Below are 25,345 nucleotides of genomic sequence, written 5' to 3' on the forward strand. Positions count from 1 at the left end.
TCCCGTAATCTCTCCATAAAAAACAACCATCACCCAAGAATTCCAGACTACTCCATCCTCTTCTTGATCCGCGACTCAAACTCTTGCCTCCACATGGCTGCCATTTCCTTGGCAAAGTCATCCGGGTGGGGAGCCGTCCGATCGTCGAGTCTGCGACGTAGTGTGGCCGCAAACACGTAGACCTTGGTGATGACCTCCAAAAGTTGTTCTGAATGCATGTCACCATCGAAGGGAATGCAGATGGCCGACTGCGCGTTGTACTTGGGGTCGCCTTGCAAGGCCTTCATCCTCAGTCTCGCGTGTGTCAAGACTGTAGCGTCATACATGTCGACTCTGCTGCGCCCCATGTACATTTTGCCCTCGGCGTGCGTGAATGGCACCGCGAGATGCTCGCATCTTTCGAATGCGGGCATGCTTTTCTCGGGTGAGATCCTGGCCTGGATTGACTTTTGCTCCTCTGCGGTGAGCACTCGCCATTTTGGCGCCTGGACAGGGGCAGCAGGGGCAGTGGTAGGGGTGGCCGAGGCGAATGCCTGCGTAGGTGCCGCGGCAGAGACTGAGGCCAGTGCCGGGACTTTGACCAGAGGATCGTCTTTCTGGGGCGGGACGGCGGCTCTAGTCGATATCCCAGTCTTGCTGGACGCCGACTTCACCAGCCCTTGGGTGATGTCCTTGCGGTGTGCCTCCATGGACGCCAGATCGTTCATCTCAGCGGCAGCCAGCCATTGCTGTCTGGGTAGATTTTGCTCGTCAAGATGTGGTTTAACCTTAGACTGGCTTTTCGTCGCAAGGTTACTGCCTCTGCCGCGGCCTGAGCTCAACGGAGCTTGACTGAAGTCTCTGCTGGAGGGCACAGACTTGGACTGCCACGGGGCAGGGACAGCATGGCCTGCAGGAGCAGGGCGGGCGGGAGCAAGGGCTGCGGTAGCAGCAGGGACAGCCGACTGTTGTCGGGGCTGGTCACCATGTCTCGTTGGCTGGCCAGATAAACCCTCAGGGCCCTCGGGAGCGGCCTGAGCGGGACGATAGGCCAACTCGGTCCGCGTCCGTCCGCTCTTCTCAGGCGGAAAGAAGTGACGAGATGACTTCAAGCCCTTCCACGCGATTGTTTTCTGGGCAGAGATCTTGGGGCCCTCGGAGGGACTCGAAATGGGCTCGGTCTCTTGCGCACTGGGAGCGACTTTCTTGGCCTTGGTGGCTTCAGCGTTGAGATGGACGGCGGTGCCATCTTCTTTGTCTCGGGCATCTTCGACCCAGTCGAATTTGTCCATCGCAGGAGGTGGTGCCTTCGAGGCAGAAGACTTCGAGGCAGAAGAGTTGGTACTCATTATGCAATGATTGCGTGCGTGTGTGTGTGTCTGTTTGTGTTGGTTGTGTGTGGTTGAGAGAACGCTGTTTGTAATTTGAAAATCAAGTTGATAAAATTGTAAGGATCAATTGTGCAAATAGAAAGTCATCCAAATTACCCCACCTTTCTTCTTTGCACATCGACATCTGGGTCGAACAGCATATCAAAACGCCACGGACTCCAACATCCCAACCACAACATCACAACCACAACCACTACATCACAAACAACAAACCACATCAAACTTAAAGCAATGCCTCAAGTCCCCGATCTTCAAACCCAAGACCAGCGCAACAAGGCGCAGTCTGTTGAAACGAACAAATTAACAACGGTCCTCTCGAAGCGCATCAACGACCTGCCCCGTGCCGGTCTTGATATACCTACGCACGACAAAGATGCCTTTGAGGACGAGGCGGACGAGACGGTCAAAGGGCCCAAAATTGCCCAGATGCTTGAGACGTCAGGCAACACTCTTGCTCATTGCAAGAGGATAGTTGATCGGCGAAATCAAGTACACGATCTTGTCAAACAGACCACCGAATCTTTGGAAGAACGGGTCCAAAGCGCTCAACAAACCGCATTGGCAATGTCCGATAGACCTCCACTCCCAAAGTCACGCTTGGAAGCACTGCTGCCCGTGCTGCAGTTTATCCTCTCCCACGAAGAGGGCAGAAAGACGCTCAAAAGTCTAGCACCTGACTTGTCTGCTCAGTTGGGCGTTTCCACCCAGGATGGCCAAGCCCTCATTCGAGCCGAGAGAGTTAACGAGTTGACGGAGCTTCTACAATCACGAGATGATGATTTGCAAGTCGCGCGTGCGGAGCGGGACAATGCTTTGGCTAATGCAGATAGGATCAAGGCACAGCGGGAAGACTGGAAAACCGCGTACCAAGACCTTGTGGAGAGGCACGAGGAGAGAGCAAGCTTGAGTTTGCCAGAGAAGCAGAAGCCCACAGAGCCGAGAAGAAACAAAGCGATCTCGATATGACAAGGATGAGGGAGCTGCTGGCCCGGAAAGAAGAGGAGATTCGATCCAAGACCGAGTCGATGGATCTTGGCGAAATCGAGCTCAACTTACTGAGGACACAAGTCGATACCGCCAATAAGAAGCTGGAAGAAGCCAAACAAGAGGCCGAGGCAGCAGCTGCCGAAACCACGACGTTAAGAGAAGAACTCGTCAAAACTATGCGAGGGTCCAAACACCTCGAAGATGTTTCCAAAAAGCTCGTAGCCTCCGAGAACCAGTTGACCGAAAGGCTCAACCAACATGAAACACGAACCAAGGCGCTATTGGAGGCTACTATAAATTCGTCGGTGAGCAAGGATGACTTGTTGTCCTTTCTGACAATTCTAGACGATTCTTTGGTACCTCCCACCACGGCGGATGAGCCTAGTACATGGGATATTCAGGCTTGGAACTTTCCAGGACCCGAACAGATAGTTGTTCCTACCAGTGCCGATGGTATCCTCATATGCCTTTACACGATGCACCCGGTCATCCCTTATCCTGTTCTCGTTGCCCACCTGTCGCAACTTGCGCGCCTTTTGGCGACGGCCGATGGGGTTCGACCCTCGCTTCTCACTCACGTCATCGATCGCCTCCTCACAGTTAGTGGCATCGCCGCCCTCGCACTTTTTCCAAGTGGCAAACGTCGCCAACCAACGCTGGGGTGGTTTTGGGTTGGACGTTTCTTTGCTTCCAGCTGAACTGGCCCCTGTATGGGAAGCTTTGGAGAAAAGCGATCTCACCATCGCCGCTCAAGGAGATTTCCGCATTTATGGAGACGTCCTAGTTCGTACAGAGATGCAAGACGATAGGGCACTTTGGATCGACCAATGCGACCGCCTGGTAATATCCTTTTCTTCGAAAGAATTGCAAATACAAGGCGGCGATATTTTGGAAGGGTATATTAGTGGACCCGAGGGTCAAAGGGTGGTTCAATTGGGTGAGGAGGATTTGGTTTGGTGGGCTACATATTTATGAATGGACATATGAAAATTAAACTCCTACCATTCAACCTTGTCATTCTCGTAATCCATTGCTCTTATTAACCAAAGTCTTGGGCGCACATTATTTATACAATTTACCAAAATGCCCTTCCACACCCGAGGCAAGTGTTTACAGTGACAGGTAGAGCTTTTGGATAAAGTCTCAATAAAGCATTTGGCAAACATACTGCCCACGTTTATATACGCGCCCGATAGTGGGTAAAAGCAGCTAAATAAATCTGCGAAACTCAAAGGTGGTAACCAACCGCCAATATTATCCACCTAGTCATTTAACAAATATTACCCACAGCGATTTTACACAGGCGATACGGACCGGGTTATAACAGCTTGCTTGGTTAAAATTAAATGTTAGTAGTGGTAACAGATTATGAATAGTAGGATAGAAAAATGGTTTTTAAAATAAAAATATTTTATTTTAATCTTAATAATTGTACAAATTATACGTTTATAAATAATAATACAAATGAAAATATTTTATACCCCCGCCCCCCAAGTTTAGAATTGAATAAATAAATAATCAGTTTGTTGGTTTATTATTTTGTCCAAATCCCCCTACCCTTTCCAGCGTCCGGGCAATTTTTAAACCGTCGACCCTAGGTTTTTTAATTATTAATTATTATTACAACCCCGAAATTCGCCGAGGATAGCCGGTTATAATTATTAATATATAATAAGTTTATGTGATAATTCGGTTTTATAAAAATACTTTTTTAATTTAAACCTGTTGGGGTGTATATACTAATAAAAATGCGTCTTAACTTAAACTCCCCCTTAATAGATTTAATTTAATAAATATTAAGCAAACTTGGGTGTTAATTTATTAACCTTTATAATATTTATTTCCGCAGTTTTATATATTTAATTTATAAAATTAAAGCAAGTCATTAATAATAATCTGTTTTTAAATACGGGATTTCCGTATTTATAATAAAAGAGAGTTTTAAGGCCAATAAAAAAAAATTTTTAAATAAATAATTAAAAACGGTGGTTCACAATTATTATCATAATATAAAATTTTCTTATTAAATATTCAAAAGTTATTTATATACTATTTATATTATTAATAGGCTTTTCGTAATACTTATTAATTAAATAAGCCGCTATTATACGGTAAAAATAAGTATTATTATATATTAATAAAATTATTTAAACGTGAGTTTTTAAACGTCTTTTCCATCTTATAATATTAATCGCGTAGGCAAGTTAAGTGTAGTTAACGCATGCGATATTACCCGTAAGTTATTATTTAATTAGTAAATTATACGTACAAGTCCCTATTGGAACAAATGTATTATTAAATTATACGGTGTTAAAGTTTATTATTATATTACTTTCCATTTTTAAACTTCTACTGCCTTTTCTATTGTTATTATAAAAGGAACGTGTACATATTAATGCAGGTTTATAAATATACTCGTGTTAATATATTTACTAAATATACCCGACCTTAGCACATTATAACATGTATATAAAGCGTGAAATCGAACGGAGTATTCGGAACCAGTCCTTCACAATATTGTCAACACCAGAACAATCAACTTACAACTTTTATTTCAAGCAAATATTTTACAATGCGTTTTTATTTTTGTTTCCCTTTTTTCTTAGCCGGTGTTTTAGCAACGCCTTTAGACGCTGTTAAACAGACTTCGACCAGTTTACCTGTAAGTAATTAAAAATACCAATACCGATAATCTGTAACGGTAATAAATTTCTGGCGGTTTTATTTTTATATTTGCTAAGTTATTAAGGCTGGTTCCTCACCCGATAATTCCCACGGACCTGTACGAAACGGACATATAGGCAGTGTCGAACGTAGGGCTGATTATGCTTCGGACGACGATCGACATCCCGCATGGTACCGGGACCGGCCCCGACAGGACGACGATTACGACGAAAGGGGCAACCGCCGAGCCAAAGGCCGAGGCCAAGGCCTAGTTTCCACCACAAATCGCCACGTCCGCAGAGCTACTAACGACGACGAAGACGACCAAAACCACCCTGTTTATTAAAAGGCTCATAATCACCAAATTTCCGTCAATCATCGCAAGGTCTTTACACGCCTGTAAAGGCTTTAAAATTTATTCCATATAACCATGAGAAAAGGAAAATCCTCGGTCGCCGAGAAGATTTTATTATGGAAAACCGCCTGATTTTATATTTTCAGCGCTTATATAAAAGCTTTAAAATTATAACGGTAAAATTATCATCAGTGCAGCGTTTGGACTTGAAAAAAATGGGTTGAGTAACGTTTTGTATTTTGTTTTATTTCCGTATTGTTTTATTGGGGATTTTTCCCAGTCCACTCGTTTAGCGTTATATTAACTTAACTATGGAAAAATTGCGTATAAGACAAAATTAATATTCTGAAAAAATGCCAACCGTGAATGAATCTTTAGTATGTTTGGGTATAACGCCATTTAATGAATTAGGAATATCGATGGTTTGCAAAAAATTTAGTAAAACGGCGAAAACCAGTCAATTAAGTTTGGGATTCGTCTTTAAAAAAACATATTTGTCCAAAAATAATATTTATCAGTTTCGTCTTTTATTTTACTCTTCGTTGTTTATTGGACTTGCAGTACTTATTTGGCGGAAGTTTATTAACCCCGATTATAACCAGAAACTATTCGTACGAGGCACATTTAGTTTAACGATATTTACCCTCCAAATATAACAATGCAGCGCGCGCAAACGACGGTTCAAGGCAGTGCACAAGGCCTATGCTTGCCATTAACAGCGGCTTTGATTAATATGGATGCGGTTAGGTCGAGGCCTCTTACGAAAAGATGGTGCTATTCACTTGGAGCGGCGGATTGGGCTTTGCGTTTGCCGTGAACAGGGCGTGTAAATTTGGCGTTTCCTCAAGTAATACGCATTTTGAGTGGGTTATGAGCCTTTATTTTATAACTTATACATACACGGAATCGCTCCGGGCTCACATTAGTCGAGCTGCAAGCAAAAATGTATCACAGGAGTGAGGCTAGGAGGGATGGGACTCATGGAAGAGCTGGGGGGAGGATTAGTAGGATGATGAGGAGCAGTAAAGTTTGATAATTGTTCAGGTGTTCTACGTAACAGGGTTGTAGAAAGATAAACCCATAAGCCTCTCAGGCCCTCGCCTACATCTATTTTAGTCAGGCATCGGTGACGCCGATGTGCTACATCTATTTTAATCAGGCATCGGTGACGCCGATGTGATCGTACTTACCGAGCCTTGTGTATGGCATGAGTCACGACTCCAAATCGTGTTTGCTGCGCACATGACTCTGATATAAATACCCAAATCGTTCCTATGTGCTGGGGCAATGCTGGAGCGCGGCACGGGAGAACCTTACTTCCTGGTTCTTGGGCATAACCGCATGACAATAGGGTATTGGAACTGAACAGAAGCAGGCGCTGCAGCGAGGCGAGCCCGATGTGATTCCACGCATGTTAATAGCACTAGGATCAATAGTGGTTGCAAGTTTGGGTCAATTCAACGTCGCTAAGAATTTGGCCGTGGAAAGGTTACAAGACAATGTGATTACTTTTGTTCTCACCACAAATTACTCCAGATAAGCTGACTCAAGGAGCTTGCATGTATTTAAGTTGCCCATGGACCCCTGTAATTCCAAAATAGAAACACTTTTATAAAGCAAACCCCAAAAAAGCTAGTGCATTTAAAAAAAGGGTCGACGACATGCAAGATAGAATGGATGTCCTTGGGATTCCCAAAGTAATCCACCGCTCTTATAAAAGCTGTAAAATTCTTTTCGTTGGAGCAAGAAAGCCTTTGATGAAGACACAAACAAATACATTTACGTTCACTCCTTCTCCCCGAAATACCACTTTCTTTGAGGTACATTTAATCCTTTTATATTCTATCTCTTAACCATGAAGTTCAACACTGCTTTACTTTCATTTTCCCTCTTTGCGCTCCAAGTCTCGATCGCGGTCGCCGGACAGAGCCAGTGGTACAAGGTCTATGCTTACGACGGCAATCGATTTCTCGGCGTAACAGAGTGTTATACACTATGGGCGTCCATAATATATAACGAAGATCTCAAGGGAGGCCACTATGGAAAGCTGATCGTTTGGATTGACGACAGCGGGAATGCACGTTTATTTAATTGCCCAGACAGTAACGCAGCCGATATAAAGCTGCAGATTAAACCTCTCAAAAACAAACAGCCCCCCAAAATAGATGGAGCAGATATTATTAATGCCCCAGATGGTACCACGCTTTTAAAGAACTATAAGAAGTTGGTATATGACCGCAATTTAATGGAAACAAAATATGTTGAATAAGCTTAAAGCTGGTTCACTTTTACGCTTTGGCGTCTAAGTGAATTGTGTCGGGGCGGATTATCCCAGACAGTGGAAGATGAAACAGGCATTAAAGTGGTAACTAATAGGGCATAAGAATACCCAGGAACTGGGGTTTAATATTGTAGTACTTTTATAGCGCTCTACCCTCTATTAATCCCCTGGCTGCAAGGTCTGCTGTGTTTCTCAACTGATAGAACTCAATTAAATTTAATAAGCTGGTTTGGCTGTCCTGTTAAATCTTGTCGGGATGAGAAGGCCTGTTTCAACTTTGAGAGTATTTACGCGGAGATTGTATAACGGTTTAGCTGGTACTTGTCGTCATCCTACCTCTGTTATAAGCATTTCCCTCGTGACAGCCCTTATGTTCCTCTTTGTCGTCATTCTCTTCCTCCGGACGGCATTGATGTACGCAATGAGTGTTGAGGCAGGCTTCTGCCTTCCACACGGTGCCAGCCAAAAGCTAGACAAGACTTTGTTTCGTTTGATCAATGGCACACTAAAGCATTGTCGAGACATATTTGCAAGCCATTTGATTCATTTGACATCCATTTGCCACCTAATTACACCTCCAGACTGTTTACCGCTGTCCAAAGATCTCAAGCCCTCCAAAGCCATTTTCCTCCCGAGAGCTCGAATCCTTCCAAATCCATCTAATCATCCTCACCCTTCAGGTCTTGATCATCGAGAACACGGCGGGGTGGCTTGGGAGCTGGCTGGGCAGGTTGGCCAGTGCCCACAGTAATTCCGGGTTGACCGTTGCCGGGGCTGATCTTCAAACCGTCAGGACCCAGGCTAACACCACCGCCCCCGGATTCGGGGTTTCCAAAGTTGAAGCCTCCAGGCCCGAGGTTGAAGCCGGGTTGGTTGTTCGATGGGGGGATGTTGATGCCGGGAGAGCCAGGGTTTTGTTGCTGAGGGTCCCGGGGTTCAAGAGGAAGAGCGGCGACAGGGTAGATAAAGGCGGCGAGGGCTAGGGAGCCGAGCACAGCGTAGGTTCGGAACATGATGTTTGTTTGTAATGAGATTGGTTTGAGTGTTTTGTTGAGATTGTTGAGCCAAGATTTTGGAGAGCAAACTCTGATTGTGTTGGTGTGATGGTGAACCGAACAAATCCGAGCTGAGAGGGTTGAGCTCGACCTTAAATCATGTTTCTGCGATGGACTTTGGGGATGGACGACGTAATGGTCAACATTATCACCATCACAAAGAACCTTGTTTCATTCCAGGGCTGTCAGTGGCCAATACAGGTGTGATTCCAGAAGAATCGCGCGTGTTTTTACGTTGCGAATACGATCCGAGGGGAATTGCCTTTGATGGGTAGGCAACGGATATTCATCTGACTTTAGCTGCGATGCTCAAATAAAAATAGCACAACAGACGACGGCAGTCCAATAAGGGAGTTTCCGAAATTCCATGATTAGGTGGGCAATAGGCGGTACCATGACTCCTGACGTTGATAGAACAAGATTATCAAGGTTCAATTTTAAATAGCTAATCCGATGTCGAGTTGTTTCTCGGAAGATTTGACTGGGGAATCCTAAATCTAGACCCGGACATCTGATACATGTGTAGGACCAGTATTGATCCAACACTACATATTTACTAGGTTTTCAAGCTCGGGGATAGTCAAAAGCTTTAAATGGGTTAAACACTCGCTCTTTGTCGGCTGCTCAACCTAAATAAATCACATCAGATGCGGGGTCTCGAACTTTGTATCTGAAGATGATATTCCGACCTTGGTACGTAAAGGCTTCCATGCTATTTCGTCCAAACCTTGGTCCCGAAGCATGTCAAGCGATAACATCCGGGGATGCGTTTACATGGCAGCCGAATGCGAGGTTGTTATGCTGTTTATATGTGGATTTGTTCTACTTGGCCAATTCGTTTATTTTCATGAATGAATGATACTCTTAAATATCCAGCAAGTTTATCAAGCATGATTTGAACAGCGGAACGCCAAACAAGTGGTATGCCGCGACAAATGTGCCGGCATCTATATCCCGTCTGTAGCCTGTTTTTGCCAGCTGGGGTGAAAGTATCTTGCGGTTGATAAAAACGTCCGAGAAATTTCTACATTCTGGACCCTTCGTCCCATTAATTATACCTTATTAATATCGTGAGGATAATGGATTTTCCAGCTTCACAAGACCCACTTGAACAACTGAGGACGTGATCTAGACAAATATCGCCGAACACATTGCGCATTAAGAGGAGGGACAAAGATGTTAAATTTCGGACACTGATTTACTACTCTTGTTATTAGCATGGCCAGGTCTGGATATCACAAGACGAACATTAAGTCGTTCTGGACCATGACAACCTCGGATCGATTTGGAATGGACTGCTAAACATAGTTGAGCCAGAGTTCACTACACCCATTCCACTCGAGACACCAATCCGGCAAACTTGGATGCTTCACTTTCAATATTTCGTCACTCACAATGCAAAGAATTTGTTTCAACCCTCTCCGGCTCGGAATTGTGTGGAGGATTGATGGAAATAGCATCAACATCCGACACCATCACTTAAACGAATGCGCGACCCAGGATGTAGATGTCGAGTGGGAGTTCATTGCGAGTCACAGCCATTGCCAAGAATAATCTGTGCAGCAGAATAATCTGCGTAGCGAGTTGGCAGGATATACCTGTAGTTGCGAGATATACAAAGTATAAGGCACTCAAGCAGTACCAGGTCAATAGCCAACGTCAAGCCAAGCCGGAGTCCGGTGGGCCGGCGATGGGGATCTAGAACTAGACAAAAGCGGCTAAATTTTAGCATTTAGTGGACGCGGGGCCCCGTGACTTCCCCAGGTTGCGGGATCATAAAGGCAAACGATGCAGAGAAACGTATCGTATCGCCACGGCTCGCCAAGGAATAAACTCTGTGGATACGAAATTACTTCCACATATTGCAATAGCTCGACCCACAAAGAGCCGTGGAATAAACGGTTATGGCGGTGTAAACATTGGTCAGTCTCGGGCGAGCGGACTTTATGTGCTTATATACGTGTTAGTGAAATACCATTAAATGCACTTCATCCGCGGACTGCCGAGTCCAATGCTACATTCAGCTCCCTTGGCAGCCATTTTGGATTTTCGACTCTCAAAAGTCTCCTTTGAGAATGGGATTGTGTGTCTTGGTTGTTGGTTGGCAAGATTTCAGTGATAAAATAATGGAAAAGAGTAGTAAATTGCGTAAACCTACCAGAATATTCCTGTGCGCCGCGGAAATGCCATTCTGGGGGATAGATTCCCCTCTTTGATCCTTGACCATGATTGGAGTAGGCATATCAAATTATTCGACGGCGATTGTCTGCTGCCTTGGTTTGGACGATAGAACTTCCAAGACGCTATTGATGCAACAGAGCAAACCCACGTGTACCACACGTGAGAACTGGAACAGTCAACGTCAGCGGCATAACCTAAGATCTGCAAGATCAGTGAGGTACCTCAGGCAGCATGCAAAAGACAACTGCGCACAGATAAACATAGCCAAGAACCGCCAAGTACATGGCATGTTTGGATAGACCAATCGAAGTGTCCAAACTTTCGTATGAGCCTGGGCACGTTTTACTCCGCACCTTGACTCCCATCGTTATTTGCCGTCCCCGCTCGATTGCTTGGCCAAGACATCCGCTTCGACTGCGTATCCTGGGGACGAATGCCGGTGAGGGGCAGAAATTTGTTAGTAATTTTAATCACAACTACCTACCGGCTACCCTACGTAATGTCATGGGTCGATCCGAGCAGGGTCGGTTAATACGGCAATGCGGCTCTTGTAATGCCATGGATGTTGACGACAGGAAAACTATACCTAGACAAAGAGAACAGAACGCAATGCAACTTACAAATCACCACCCAAATCCCGAATCTGCATTAAATAACCCTCAACAAATTCTTGGTCATTCTCGGCGTGTAATCTCGGAGCAATGGGTGTGGTACCGCCCAGCCGCCGTCCAAATTGCTGACCTCCAATTACGGCGCCGAGATCTTGGACTCTCGGCGCGGGGAGAACACTTGCGACGCCACGGAGCTGCCAACCTGGAGACCTTCCGGGGCCCAAAAACAACCAAATTCATGCTTGGCTTGACTGGCATTGGATCCACGTTGCCGCAAAAGCTTTCAAGCCAAGCTGGCTCAGCGGATCCCTTCCCTTTTGTTCGGTCGTCTGCTGGTGTCAAAGGCCACAAGGATTTTCTCCTACATCTCGCCTCATCCGTTTGCCCGGTCGCCAAGTCGCCAAGTACCTCCTTGGAAGCAGGACTGGGATGAATATCTAGCATTATCCGGAACCGTTGTATTGGGTTGATTCGTAATTTGTTAGTCTGGTAGATTCGATGCAATAAAAGCATCCCACCCTTTGTTTTCCAAGTTGACGCTGCCCATCTTTTCCCTACATCTTTTTCTCTTGGTGAAGTTGCTTGTTCGGACGGACCATCTTCTATTGTCTCATCAATTTCCTATCATTCCGACAAACAAATACAGACGCAGAAAATGTCGACTGGAAGGGTGGATCCTCCGTACGACCCGGAAAAGGCCAAGGTCAACCCCCAGCACGATTCTGATGGATCGTCACCCGACGTTGAGGCGTTGCACTCGGAAGGCGTCGCGCCAGGAGCCATTCCTGGAGTCAACAACAATGCCGTCAGTTTGGAGAGGGAAAAGTCCATTCTCAGGAAGTTGGACAAGCGGATTGTTCCTATGGTGATGTGGACATATCTGATGAACATGATGGATCGAGGTATGTTGTATTTTGCGCTGCTTGGGCTGTTCACTGCTAACAAACACAGTCAACATCGGAAACGCTCGTCTTTTCAACATGGAAGAGGACTTGGGAATGGAAGGTGGTCAATTCCAACTGGCTGTTTCGGTCCTTTTCATCACCTACTGTGTATGTCCCTGCCCTCGTGCTTTTAGACCGCTCGATATCTTAGGCTGCATGCTAACAATGACAACAGCTTTTCGAAGCCCCCTCCAATATGATCATCAAAAAAATGAAGCCCGCCCGCTACCTCGCCGGTCTGACCCTCGCCTGGGGCATCGTCGCGACCCTCTCTGCCCTCGTCAACAACTTCGCCTCGCTTCTCGCCTGCCGTTTGATCCTTGGTCTTCTCGAGGCCGGTTTCTTCCCTGGAGTGGTGCTTTACCTGTCCATGTTCTATGGCCGGAGGTCACTAGCCCTGCGCATCGCCCTCTTCTACGGGATGGCTGCGCTGTCCGGAGCTGCCGGCGGCCTGGTCGCGTATGGAATCAGCTTCATGAATGGCTTCAACGGCTGGAACGCGTGGCGGTGGATCATTCTCATCAACGGCCTGCCGACCATCGTCACGGGCGTCGTCATTCCATTTGTGCTCCCCAACAGCCCCGAGACGACAAAGTTCCTCGACGAGAGCGAGAAGCGTGACCTGGTCCTCATTCACGAGGCTCAGGTCGGTCGGGCAAAGAACCTTACCCACATGGTCAAGGAGGACGTCTGGGATGCCGTTCGTGACTGGACCACCTGGACCTACTGCATCGCCCTTTTCCCTCAGCTCATCATGCTTTACTCGTTCGTCGTCTTCCTTCCCACCATCATCAACGGCCTCGGTACTTGGACCCCGGCCGAGGTTCAAGCCATGACCATCCCAGTCTACATGTTTGGCGCCATCGTCTACGTGCTGTGCGCCTGGCAGAGCGACAAGACTCAGAGGAGAGGCTACTTTATCATTGGTGCCATCTGTTCCGCCATGGTCGGCTACGGCATGTTGTATGCCGACGCTGGAGCCGGAGCTAGCTACGCAGGCTGCTTCTTCGTGTCTGTTGGCATCTTCCTGTCGGCAGGAATCTCGTTCGCCTGGGTGCCTGTCAACAACCCCAGGTACGGGAAGCGTGCCTTTTCGACGGGTATGCATTTGACAATTGGAAACTCTTCCGGAGTCGCCGCTCCCTTCTTGTTCCTCGGAACCGACGGCTTCCGCACGGGATATACAATCAGCTTGATCCTGCTGGCATTTGGGCTGATCCTTAATGTCATTCTACACTTGCACTTCAGGCGTCAGAACAAGCTTCGTGATGAGGGTAAGCAGGACTACCTGATGGAGGGCAAGACACAGTTGGAGCTTGAGGCTATGGGTGAGAAGAACCCACAGTTCAGGTTTGCCATTTGAAGTTTCGTTTCCTATATCATTACGGCGATTGTATAGGCGTCAGTATCAAGGTAGACGGTGTTGCACGAGTTTTTATGATATACCAATACAGTTGTCTTGCTATTGTCATTGCTTGCCTACATGTACCAAAGTCAACTCCGAAATAGAAGCGGATAATTATCAAGAGTCCAACTCACTGATTATATTTCCGGCTTTGATAGTTTGAGCCAGGGTTGCCGTACCGACGGCTAAGGCTGCCAAACGGGACCATGACTTCACCCTCCCTTTGCAGAGACGTCCAGACCATCACATCCGTCAACCATGCCTCCCACCCAACAGCTCCACATCAACATCGTCTTCAAACTTTGCATGCTTGTATCCTCTGTCCACTATACGTCGTAATCTCCGCCTCCAACACCTGAGACAACAAACAAAACTGGTTAGGAGGGCAACAACAGCAGCAATGGACTCGACAACAACCTCAATCCAGTGCCGGCCCAGCCAAGCCCAGAACCAGTCATCTCCTGCTCCCCAAGTCCCACCATGACCTGCATGGTTCCAAAATACCCACCTGTCGGCACCTTCACGCTCGTCCATCATGACTCGGTGTAGTTTTGCCCAATCTGAGCCAGCGTACGGTGGTACGCTCCCTCCACGAAGAGTAGCATGATATTGTTCCCACATTGCCGTCAGATACCACTGACCACTATTGTACATGACCCTTGCGTATGGAAGCAGCCAGTTCCAGTTGTAGGCCTCGAGGTTTTCCGTGAGCATGCGGGTCCAGGGATGATCAGGCTGTGCACCGATGATGTTGTTGCTGAGCGCCCCAAGACCACCATCGGTAGTGAATGCCGGGAGGCTACGCAAAGGCTCGAGTGAAGCTTCACATCCATTGTCTAGATCGATATATATGCCGCCGTATTTGCGAATAAGAAAGTATCGCATGACGTCGACGCGTTGTATAGGATATTTGTAGCCTTCGTACGTCGAGAGGAACCAAGGGTATTCGTTGGCGATGAATGCGAGGGAGTCCTGGGAGTGCCAGATCTGCCAAGAGTTAGTTGAGAAATAACTGCTGACTCGATGAGGTACAAAACAAACCTTGACATCCCATCCAGGGTTTTGGTCAATACATGTCTGACGTGCAGCAGCCCAATCCTCCGGCAACTCCTTGCTTTCTGGGTCCTTCCAGTTGTGATATATTTGATGTATTATCCTCGGAATAACAAGCTCCTTTGCCGTGTGGTTGTCGTATGCTTCGAGTAATTGCAGCTGTGTAACTGCAATGCCAGCGTGAGGGCCCAATTTACCAAACAACTGCGCAAAAGCCAGAAGCCGGACGACGATGTAGAGGAGCCAGAACATGACCCCGGCCGAGGTTGCGTAGCCGAGCCATATCAGGAAGCGACGGCGGTGCGGCAGATGCGCCCGCATCGAATCGGAGAACGGTATGTGATGAAGCGTTTGTAGGTCCTAGAATGCAAATAACAAAGAAGATGCTGTTGAAATGGACTAGGACAAGTCAATCATCTGGTCGCCTGCACAGCATCGCGAAGGAGGGGCCGATACCTTGATTAACCAAGGTAGTGGGAGTCCGGCGAACGGGCGCTGAGGTCGGGCGAGATTAAAGTTTGAGCTGACTGTCAACTAGACGAGACGGTTCACATGCTAAGCTTACGTCACTTGAGCTGCAGAAGTTGTTGCACTAAAAACTGAAATGCGAGCTGCTAGTCTGTGAAGTCAATTACGAATCATCGACAATCTGTCTCACCATGCCCAAAAACCGTTCGCGATACTCTGATGGGTTGGCCGTGATCGACATTGGTCCTCGGTGAGCCACCTTGTTGAATAGTTTGACAAGCCCTGTCATGGCCCGCGCGTGAAACTTGTGTCTTGCCCAGAAAAAGTCCAACACCACGACGCGATACACCCATTTTCCTTGTCGATCCTTCATTCCTGTTCGCCACGCGTCCGCATCCGACGATATCACCGAAGCCTGCACGTCAGCTGGGTATCTCACCAGAAACAGAGAATAGTCAATGGCATTGTTTCTTGACAGCAGCTCCGTATCCTTTTCCAAGTCGCTCAACAATTGTGCCTTTTGTTCAGTCGTCACCTTGACCTTATCCTTGAACTCGTCCACCAACTTGTCCAGCACGCTATTAGGTACCAACGCACCATCCATGATGTCACGCTCTGGGAAAAAGTAGTCGTTGGGTTTGAGGTCGTAAGTCTCCCAACGATCATCTTGCTTGCCGTACATCAAGTTCTCCATGACAATGTGGTGTGTAGGTGCCGTGCCTAGGATTCCTCCCAGTGTTGCCTGTGGCGTAAAAACCATGTCGGCGATGCGCACGAGCAGGCTGTGCGGGTTGGCACGCATGTGACCAATGTATGGCTCCAAAAGATCGTGCGTGAAGAACTGATGCTCAAACCGTCGTGGTAGTGACTTGATCAGGTACTTGGAATTGGCAGTGGTGAAAAAGGTTGAACCGCTGTAACCGAGATCACCGATTGGTTTGAGGGCCGACTCGTCTGCGCCAGGCTGGAATGAACAAATATATTCATCTTCGTCGAGTTTCCACACATGCTTCCGTAGGGCTCGGAAGTCGGCAGGTCGGTAGCGGGCAAGACGCAAGCGAAGAAGGGATAGAAACTCGATGATCCAGAAGAGGAGGCGGAATAGTTTGTTGCGTCGCTTTGTGGCGTCGTTGGGGCTTGCGATGGCTTCCTGGATGGAAGCCGAGATGAGGGAAGAGCGTACCCTCATTGTGAGTCAGTGGTCACCAAAACTTTAGAATAATTACCACTGATTGTTGTTGCATCATTGTTTGAACAAACGCAGTCATTCAGTTCTTGTGCAGATCACAGATGTGCGTGGTAGGATGACGTCATTATTGTGTGGTAGTTGTATCCACTAGGCACAGCGAATAAGGAAGGCACGCGTCTTTGAGCGTTATCGCGACTTCCTGGCTCTGTACTTATCAAACTTTATTTTAACCTCTAATTCTTATATCAACGCGCATAACTTGGGGTTGACATTTGTATACTTTTCCATATTATGTAGTGCATGGTTTGGATGAAACATCTCGCTGGGTTTCTGATCCTTGTATTGCCGGATCTCCTACTGTCCTGAATACCCTGGCTGCGTCTGGTTTGTGTTCACGATCATATCAGAGTATCTCGTGTTCCAGAACCTCGCGGGTCCTTGGGTATACGCCGGCCATCTAGGAATATTAGACCAGTTCTAATCATGCGTTCAAATGATGGAGACCCTGCTGTGAATCGAAAGATTCCAAATTGCCAACTTATTGCCCTGTTCACGTTTACAGCTTTTTGTTTGCAAGCAGCAGCCAACTCTAAAACGCTCTCAGTCCATTCTCCCTAGCTCTTCTCTATATCCATCCATACATGTCTTTCAGTACTTCATAAAGCCCAGGCAAGCCTAAGTACCTTTCTGTGATAGGCGAAGGTCAGGTTTACTTTTCGATCCTCGTTATCGACGTTGAGGTCGAATTGGGCCCTTCGCCCTTCGGTTGATATTTGTACTCGGCCAATGCCAACGCCGTTAACACGCTCTTCTAATTTGTCTGCCATCCCACGGACCGTGGTTCGTTATGCCAATGAGCTCCCGCCATTTTCAGGATCTCGTCCTCGTCAATTTAACCTTGCTTTCCGAGCAGCGTAACGATTTTTAATGAGGCCAGGTTGAACTTGGAGACTTTAATTGTGAGATGGTCTATTGCGGGTAATGTAAACCATATCCACGGAATTCCACCGGTATTATGTATAGCGCCTTACACTATACTTTAGACAGAAGAGAGGACAAATAAGTTTCTAGATTTATCACCACGCAAGTAGAAACGTCGCCTTTGTGGATTTTTGACCAAGGCAGGCAGGGATCAGGGATTTGGTTCTTGTAAAGTCCAAATATAATAATATTAATATTGACACTCATAATCCCAGCACTTTTAATAACAACACATTAATTATGAATTGTGTTGTTTTTAAATAAGCATGCATATCCCTGTGAGCAGCCACTATTATTAGCAGAACTTATCAAAACGGAAAGTTGACGGTTTTAATGTTCAACGAAAATAGCGATTCATCGGGCATGACCGAAATAATTAGCGATATATGGCATAATATATTGTGTACGTAGATAAATATACAACTTTGTTATGTTTTTCTCTATTACTCTCTCAAACACTCTTTAATTCTATCTTCCGGCTTCTTGCAATTTCTTTATTTTATTCCTCCATTGCTCCAAATACTGCACACTTATTTATTTTCCATCACATTCGTTAGCAAGTTTTAAAATGCAAATTTTATTCGCTTTTGTTCTTTTGTTTGCTAGCAGCGCTTTTGCTCTCGAGCAAGTAAAGATAAACTCCTGTCTATTCAAATGCTTCAAATATGGTGTTGTGGACGGGTGGACGCCTGTGGTCTGGACCGCAGGGGGTTGCCGAAATTTCTGCGCTATCCTGGAGGCTAGAGAGCGAGCCCGCACAAGATAAATTTCAACCTGCGACCACATCGAAGTCCATGGAAAATCAGGGGCTTGGGATTATCAAAATTGCCGTTTAGGACGTCAAAACATGTTGTATTATACAGGAAAACAGTACACGTACATCATTCAAAGGAAATAAACGTTGTTACATCTTTTATCATACGGCGAGTGATAGAACTTTTTCCGATAAAGTTCACACCCGCGTTTATTTAGGAGATATTCAAAAAAGGTGAATAACTGGAATGTAAACAAAATATAATATCCAGTCGTTACCGTTCATTTTGTCCACTACCCAATCTTATGGATATTAAGCAACGAAACCCACTCTTCTTCGGAAATCGCATCAAGCTGGATAGTTGTGCCGGCAGCCTGTAGGTCTGTTGCCAATACTTCTCACCAATTCCTCCTGGATCGTGAAAGCCCACAGCGAGGTCCCAACTACAGCTGCCAACAATTCAGAGGACATGTTAAGCAATATTGTAAAAAGAGTCGTAAAAGGTCAATTTCTGCACATTTGAATATTTAAAGTGTCGCTTGCAGTCAGATGTTTAGTGCTGATTTGTCCTCCTCAAAACTTATGTATCAGCCCATATTTGAGAAGCGAGTACTCCAGACTATGCACAGTGAACGGACTATGATCTTGACTCTGCTTTAGAGCTCATGACAACTTGGTACTTCTCCCTGAACTACTAAGCAAACTATCGATAATACAGCAATGTTCAACATGGTGCAGCGGCATCTTTCTTATCTCATCACTCCACCTCCACCGCATGGTCGGCAGCCTCAACCAATTGTACATGAGTCACTTGTGCAAAGCTACTCAGCTTCATCAAGATACCAACCTGTCAGCCATTGAATGTATACATGGAAGAGAGACGAAATAGTTTAATACCAAAGGACCAACCAAGGCCGAACATATTATAAATACTACCGAGTTCAGACACTGTACATCGCCAGACTCATCACAGCTACTGGCTTATGGAGTCTTTGACCCGAGGCCATCTTTGCAACAACTCATTTCTGCACAAGATCGATGTACATTGGTGAACCATGATTTAGTTATTTGTCTGTCAGCTTTTGATCAAGTCCACCAGACTTGGGCTGATCGCGACTGGCAACTTCAACTATAGCAGCGTACCCTTGTCAATATCCCGGCCTTGTTCAGGCTCGGTAAAGGGTGTTTCTGACCAAAGGTTGCAATGATCAAGAAAACAACGGCGATTACATCTCCTAGCCTCGCACCATCTGGCAGTCATCTCCCTACCGATGACCTGCGAATCAAGGCATTCTTCAGGATATTGATGTGAAAAAACTTGGAATAAAGTTCTGTCCGCAGCAGACGAGTTACGTTGGAGACATTGACCTGTTCAGCTGCGACGAAACAGGAACGACTGCTGACGGACATGCAAAACCAGCAAAAATCGTCGGGATGGACCTGGTCTGTTGTGCTGCATGGGTTGGCTTGGAAACGTGCACAGGGTCATGTGTGGGCTCCACGTGACCTTTGTACAAGTGGATCTCCAGTCGAGATCCACGTGACAACCATCAACTTCAGTCTTCATTTGCCATCAATCACTCCTACAAAACATCCTCAACAGGTCCCTACGTATCCTGCTGTACATGCAGTTCAAACATGCCCCTCCCGCTGCGTCTGCGGCACATTCCGTTACCATGCTCGCCAATCAAGAACACTCCAATGCAGATGGCATGCTGGCTGCAATCGCGGATTCAGCAAGCCATGATTGACAACAGACTCGAGATTCACCTGGCTAGGCCAATCCCCAAGAAGAAATCTACCGAAAACCAAAAGCGTCAATGGGTCAAGGAACTTCTTAAACTCAATGTCCCACACAACTCGTCCCCGGTACATTTTGAGCACCTACTAAACCATATCGGTCCACCACCGACTGTCCTTTCTTTCGTGCCGCAACCTACATTTGATATACCAGGGTTGGCTGTGGGTGACAAACGTGGTCAGAAAGCAAAACATCTTGCTACTCCATTGCCCAACCAGATTTATTCTCCTCATGTCACTCACAGTGCTCGTTTACTCGGCATGAAGCTTCCACATTTCTTCACGTTGGATCAAGTACGGAAAGTGATAGATGCCTTGCTGGACACCTGCGACATGTGGACGAGGGCAGGAGAAAAATCGTGGTCCATGACACCTAGGAAATCGGAGGAGCTCACTGAATTTCTACGAGAATTAAACCACTTCACGAGGAGCATGCAAAAGGTCATGGATGAGGCAGACGCAACCAGCTTGCCTCTGGTGACGGACCTAGCGGCAAAATCTAGATTGCAGCCCATGGACACGAATCCTGCTTTTTTCGGTGGAACGTTGATGCTCTGGCCTATCATGGACCTCAAAGATGATCTGCAGCTGCCTTCAGGTGCCAGTTTCGCGTCTGAACAAGGTCTACACGATCTTTTGGCACAAGCCACCATCAGAACCATCAAGAAATGTTTTAATCGCGATGCTTACATCAAGCCCGGGGAGACGGGGGTTTGGTTGAATGACAAAACTTTATCTGTACCGCGACGCATCGCCACCATACGGCCCATCCTGGGGCCCGATTTGATCACTTCCTTTGGTGTCGGCCTGCAGGTTGGGCCTCTCCCTAAAGAGGCAAACAAGGTAGACCAAACAATGACAAGCCTGGCTGAACTTGGAGACATGCCGTCTACCGCGGCCTCTCTCGCAAAACATTGGATGGAAGAGTTTGCTGGCTTGCTGGCGGAGAACGCCGGGATTGCTCCCAAGAAATTCTCACCACAGATGAAGAAAGCTGCACGGAAGGCGATGGCGAGATCCCGGATCGAGAAAGGCCCCGCTTGGACCGTAGATCACCTTGAGGATGCTGCATTGGGTTGGAGAGCCCAATCACCTTTTGATCCTAGTTGGGAGCGACATTTAACTGAAGGTCCCAAGTTGGTTGCCGACAGCAGTCTTTATTCGATGGCCTGCCTTTTCGACCAAGCTTCGAGTAAAGTCCTCTGGCTTGAAAGAAATGTGAATCTCAAAAAGGATCCGTCCCAGGTCAATGAAGTCTTGGACATTATGGAGATAGCCTCGGAGGTCGCACAAGGACGCCCCTGGCTCGGCGTTGACAAGATAATGGATACATGGCGCAGTCGCCCAATCAACATGACCACCATGTCGGAGCTCGACCTGCACATGCTTGATCATAGAGCAGTCATTCCTGGCAACGAATCCTTTCCAAAGATTAAGCCCATTCCCGCGAAAGAACTCATCACCGAATCCGAATTGATCTGGCCAGATCTGACTGTATCCAAGGTTGACCGGATATTCCCAAAGCCCACCTACGATCCCGAATTGGTAGCCCCTTATAAACACTACTGCGCCTGGGTCCTCCGCATACTACGCGAGAGCTCTTGTGGGCGGCATCTAGACGCAAGGCTTACGGACCACAGCGTTCGATACGTGACGGGCGAGATGTTGGCCCAGTCTGCTGTCACACTCGCCGTTCTAAAGGGAGCAAGCTCCAGCATTGCCACGTCCATCAAGTACGGACTCAACTACATGCAGTGTGCAGCCCTTTACCGACGAGCCCTCACAACCCCCCAGGAACAACCAGACGATAATGCATTCCCATCCCGGCTGTCCCACCTGGAGGCTCGGCTAGTATTTCCCCAGAATCGTATCCTCGCCAGACGCGGGGAGAAACTTTTGAACCCCGTGAAAGCTTTTAGTAGTGGCTACTTTGGTGGCCTTTTACCACCGGAGGATTTCGACGAGACTTTGAAGAGGTTGGAGAGATTCCCTGGAGACAGGGCATTCAGCAAAAAAGCGATGAGGGTGATCAAGGGTCGGTATGGCAAAAATGTGCTCCGTGCGACGGGGCTGCAGAAGGCGCCTCCGAACTGGCGGGTAATAGAAGATTTCTTGGGACGGTTTTGACGCTTTGTACTATATAATGTAAGATATTGTTGCTCGTAAGAATACGAACTAGACTTCTATGGCCGACGATGGCCGACGCTCAGATAAGTGCCTGTGCGCATCGCTCTCTGTAGAAGTGATCCTCAGGTCGGAGTCTTGCGAGCTTGATAATAAAAGAGCAGGCTCCTAGACATCTTTCTCGCCCTCTAACTAGTCCCCTAGTAGGTTGTCTGGGACCTGTACTCGATCACTCCAAGTCGAACAAGGTGCTTGCGCGTGCCCGAGCCAATAAACCATGCAAAGGCCGGCAGAGCACTGAGTGCTGATGTATACGCCCTGACAGACCTCATCCAACCCAGTGATGGTTTATCAAGAACCCCATCCTAAGACAAAGGGCAAACATGTACGTGTGCAAGTAAAGTCATGTACATTTTGTAAACCATAATTTACACCAACCATCCCGCAAAGCAAACCCAGAAGCGCCTATTTCGGAAAAACCTCAAGTATCCAACGTGCCAAGAGAATGAACGACACGAAACCCACGGCATTACAAATATACAATCGAATTAAAGAGAAAAAAAAAGACAAACACTTCAAATACAAAAAGACCTAGCAGCATCACACTCATCGAAGCATGTACGACAGGTCGGGCAAGTTCCGCACCACGCGACGGACTTCATCTTCGTAAGCGTCATCGGATGGATCCATTCCTTCAAAAGCAACCATCTTTCTTGGTTTGGAGTCGGCAGGTAGTGGTGAGTGAGAGCGAGGTGTTGAGTTTTTGATATCGGTGGTGGAAAGAGGTGCAGCTGGAGGATCAGGAGCGCCAAAAAATGACAGATCCCATGGGTCGCTAGTAGACGATTGTGTAGTGGAATGACTTGGTTGAAATACATCCGGAGATATATTCTTGGGTAATTGCGCTGGCTGAATCCCGGGGGTTGCACTCTTGACTGGCGGCTTAACGTCTGTTGTCTTGTCACTTGCGTCCAAGTTCTTCATGATAGAGAACGCAGGATCCATCCCTTTTCCATTAGCTCCAGGAGATGTGACCATCTCTCCCCAGTCGTCATCGTCCTCTTTAACTGGTGCCGAACTCGGAGGATCCAATGGTTTTGATGTCGCAAACATAGAAGCAGGCCGCGATCCATTTGATGCAGATGGTTTTGCCGTGTCCATCATTGATGTACTCCAAGAGAACCCGTTCGATGTAACACTAGGTGTTGAGCTCCATCCAAAACTTGCCATTGCAGTAGCAGGGGGTTCAACTTTCTTAGGTGCTGGTGGTGCGCTTTGTCGTTTCTTAAAAACCTCATCCAAGTTGACAGGCTCATCAGGAACCGAGGAATCCCAACCAAACGCGGCACCTTTTGCCTTGTTCGCTCCCCCGCTGTATCCCCTTAGATGAGGTTGACGGCCGGTAAAAGCATCTTCTTCCATCCACCTCCGCACAATCTTGAACGTATCGTTGCGCACTTCAGAAGTCTGCCAAGTTACTCTTCGGTAATATTCGTCACCACCGGTATCATGTAGCCTCTTGGTCCCTTGTCGAGACACACGATACCAAACCCGTCGTTCAGAAATTGATGAAAATGTGTCATTGATGATTCGATCCGAGACGTCGGCATCTTCAGGATCTGCAAAAGTGGTATCCTTAAGGCCCAGCTTCTCAAAAAGCTCGTCGACGGCTTTAAGGTCAGCCGTGAACTGTACATCACCATATTTGTCCGTCAACTCTTGCTGATATTGTACAGAGCCAAACTTATCTATGAGCTCTTGAAAGTTGGTACGAGTAGGTGGCGGTGGGCGTGGTACAGAGGTTGCAGGGAGCTCAGGTTGCGTGCTAATGTTGGCAGCTTGAACAAGCGTCTGGAAGCTAGCCCTCGTCGCAGGCAATGGGCGTGGTATCGAAGTTGCAACTGTTGTGGCTGTAGTCGTCGAGCTGACTCGAGCTACCTCGACAAGTTCCTTAAAGTTCTTACGAGTTGATGGTATAGGCCGGGGTATTGATGTTGCCGGAGACGATTTTCCAGCGCTGTCAAACATCTTGGCTAGGTTTGACACCTTGGCAGACACTTTTCTCTGCATTGGGCTGTGTGGCAACAGCTTGGGTCTAGAGTCTTCGTCTATAGATGTGATGGGTGAGTCTTGTGGCCTGGGTTCCTGTCTGCTATCCTCGGAGCATGAGGTTGATGCTCGTGATCTTGTTTCGCCATTTTGATGTGATGCGGTCTCTTGGGAATCTTGAACTTGATGGTCTTCTGTTGTGTCCTTGATATCCGTGACATTCTGTCCCACGACATCCTGTTCCTTATCCTTTCCCCACTGCAGACTTTCCACTTCCACCTCTTTAAACTCATCATGATCAGGGGTTTCGGGTATTGTATCCTGTAGGTTGAACTTTGCAACAAAACCAGGCGAGACGGCAGCCTTGGGCGGACTGGGAGGTAATTCCAGACTGGTATCTGAAGCCCAAGGATCCAATTGTGTGCCAGGAAGTCTCAACATCGAGTTCGAACTTGACCTTGATAGTGTTTTTGCCGCAATCCCAGGAGATGTTATCGGCCATGGCCTACCGCTAACGCTATTATCCCTCGACCTTGGCCGCGACCCAGCTAGGCTCTGTACACTATTCTCTCGAGATCGGGACCGCGGATTGTCTGTCGCACCATTCCCCCAAACATTGAGCGAGCCCGAGGCCCAGTTGGAATCATCATCACTCCAGGGCGAGGTGAATTCCAACCCCGGTAATCTGTCGGTGGTCGTGGACGTAAGGAAAGCGCGAGGCGGTGGTTCTGGGGCCCGGTCGTTCTCGGGGGCGGGCGTCGTCCATGGAGAGGCGCCCCAAGGGTCCTCCATCGCGTCGACTTGGATGTATAGGCTATCGCATCATCGATCGGTGGTTGTATCGTTCGGATCGTTCGGGTGACGTTACGTTTGCTGGTGTTGTGCTATTATGTTATGGAGCGAGGCGAGCAGTAAATGTCTCAAAGATCCTCCAAGCTCAAAGTTCTTCCAAGCACAATGATTGCCCACGGAAAAGATTATCAAGACGCGTTGATCGCGATTGTCAATCAATCAATTGTGCCGTCGCTCAACCCGTCAGCTGTCGGTATATTCCAGAAGGCACAGTCGCACGGT

At 47.3% G+C, this 25,345-nt stretch overlaps 7 protein-coding genes across 7 annotated transcripts; 3 read left to right on the forward strand and 4 right to left on the reverse strand.

Moving 5' to 3' along the window:
- Positions 1-47: 47 nt before the first annotated feature.
- On the reverse strand, positions 48-1,328 carry PgNI_02649 (uncharacterized protein; the record flags this gene model as incomplete). Its single annotated transcript, XM_031122710.1, has 1 exon — positions 48-1,328. The coding sequence occupies one exon, from the start codon at positions 1,326-1,328 to the stop codon at positions 48-50; it is 1,281 nt and encodes a 426-aa protein (XP_030984321.1).
- Positions 1,329-1,601: 273 nt separating this feature from the next.
- On the forward strand, positions 1,602-3,201 carry PgNI_02650 (uncharacterized protein; the record flags this gene model as incomplete). The annotated part of the gene is given in 4 exon segments (XM_031122711.1): positions 1,602-2,277; positions 2,295-2,911; positions 2,958-3,140; positions 3,151-3,201. The coding sequence occupies 4 exon segments, from the start codon at positions 1,602-1,604 to the stop codon at positions 3,199-3,201; spliced, it is 1,527 nt and encodes a 508-aa protein (XP_030984361.1).
- A 5,115-nt stretch (positions 3,202-8,316) lies between these two features.
- On the reverse strand, positions 8,317-8,670 carry PgNI_02651 (uncharacterized protein; the record flags this gene model as incomplete). Its single annotated transcript, XM_031122712.1, has 1 exon — positions 8,317-8,670. One exon carries the CDS (start codon positions 8,668-8,670, stop codon positions 8,317-8,319), a length of 354 nt encoding a protein of 117 aa, XP_030984362.1.
- Positions 8,671-12,159: 3,489 nt separating this feature from the next.
- On the forward strand, positions 12,160-13,811 carry PgNI_02652 (uncharacterized protein; the record flags this gene model as incomplete). Its single annotated transcript, XM_031122713.1, has 3 exons — positions 12,160-12,406; positions 12,456-12,556; positions 12,624-13,811. 3 exons carry the CDS (start codon positions 12,160-12,162, stop codon positions 13,809-13,811), a joined length of 1,536 nt encoding a protein of 511 aa, XP_030985545.1.
- A 294-nt stretch (positions 13,812-14,105) lies between these two features.
- On the reverse strand, positions 14,106-16,563 carry PgNI_02653 (uncharacterized protein; the record flags this gene model as incomplete). The annotated part of the gene is made up of 3 exons (XM_031122714.1): positions 14,106-14,840; positions 14,895-15,266; positions 15,565-16,563. The coding sequence occupies 3 exons, from the start codon at positions 16,561-16,563 to the stop codon at positions 14,106-14,108; spliced, it is 2,106 nt and encodes a 701-aa protein (XP_030984363.1).
- Positions 16,564-19,936: 3,373 nt separating this feature from the next.
- On the forward strand, positions 19,937-22,225 carry PgNI_02654 (uncharacterized protein; the record flags this gene model as incomplete). Its single annotated transcript, XM_031122715.1, has 1 exon — positions 19,937-22,225. One exon carries the CDS (start codon positions 19,937-19,939, stop codon positions 22,223-22,225), a length of 2,289 nt encoding a protein of 762 aa, XP_030984364.1.
- Positions 22,226-22,828: 603 nt separating this feature from the next.
- Positions 22,829-25,063, reverse strand: PgNI_02655 (uncharacterized protein; the record flags this gene model as incomplete). Its single annotated transcript, XM_031122716.1, has 1 exon — positions 22,829-25,063. One exon carries the CDS (start codon positions 25,061-25,063, stop codon positions 22,829-22,831), a length of 2,235 nt encoding a protein of 744 aa, XP_030984365.1.
- Positions 25,064-25,345: the final 282 nt, after the last annotated feature.

The sequence above is a fragment of the Pyricularia grisea genome (assembly GCF_004355905.1).
Source record: "Pyricularia grisea strain NI907 chromosome Unknown Pyricularia_grisea_NI907_Scaffold_2, whole genome shotgun sequence".
NCBI lineage: Eukaryota > Fungi > Ascomycota > Sordariomycetes > Magnaporthales > Pyriculariaceae > Pyricularia > Pyricularia grisea.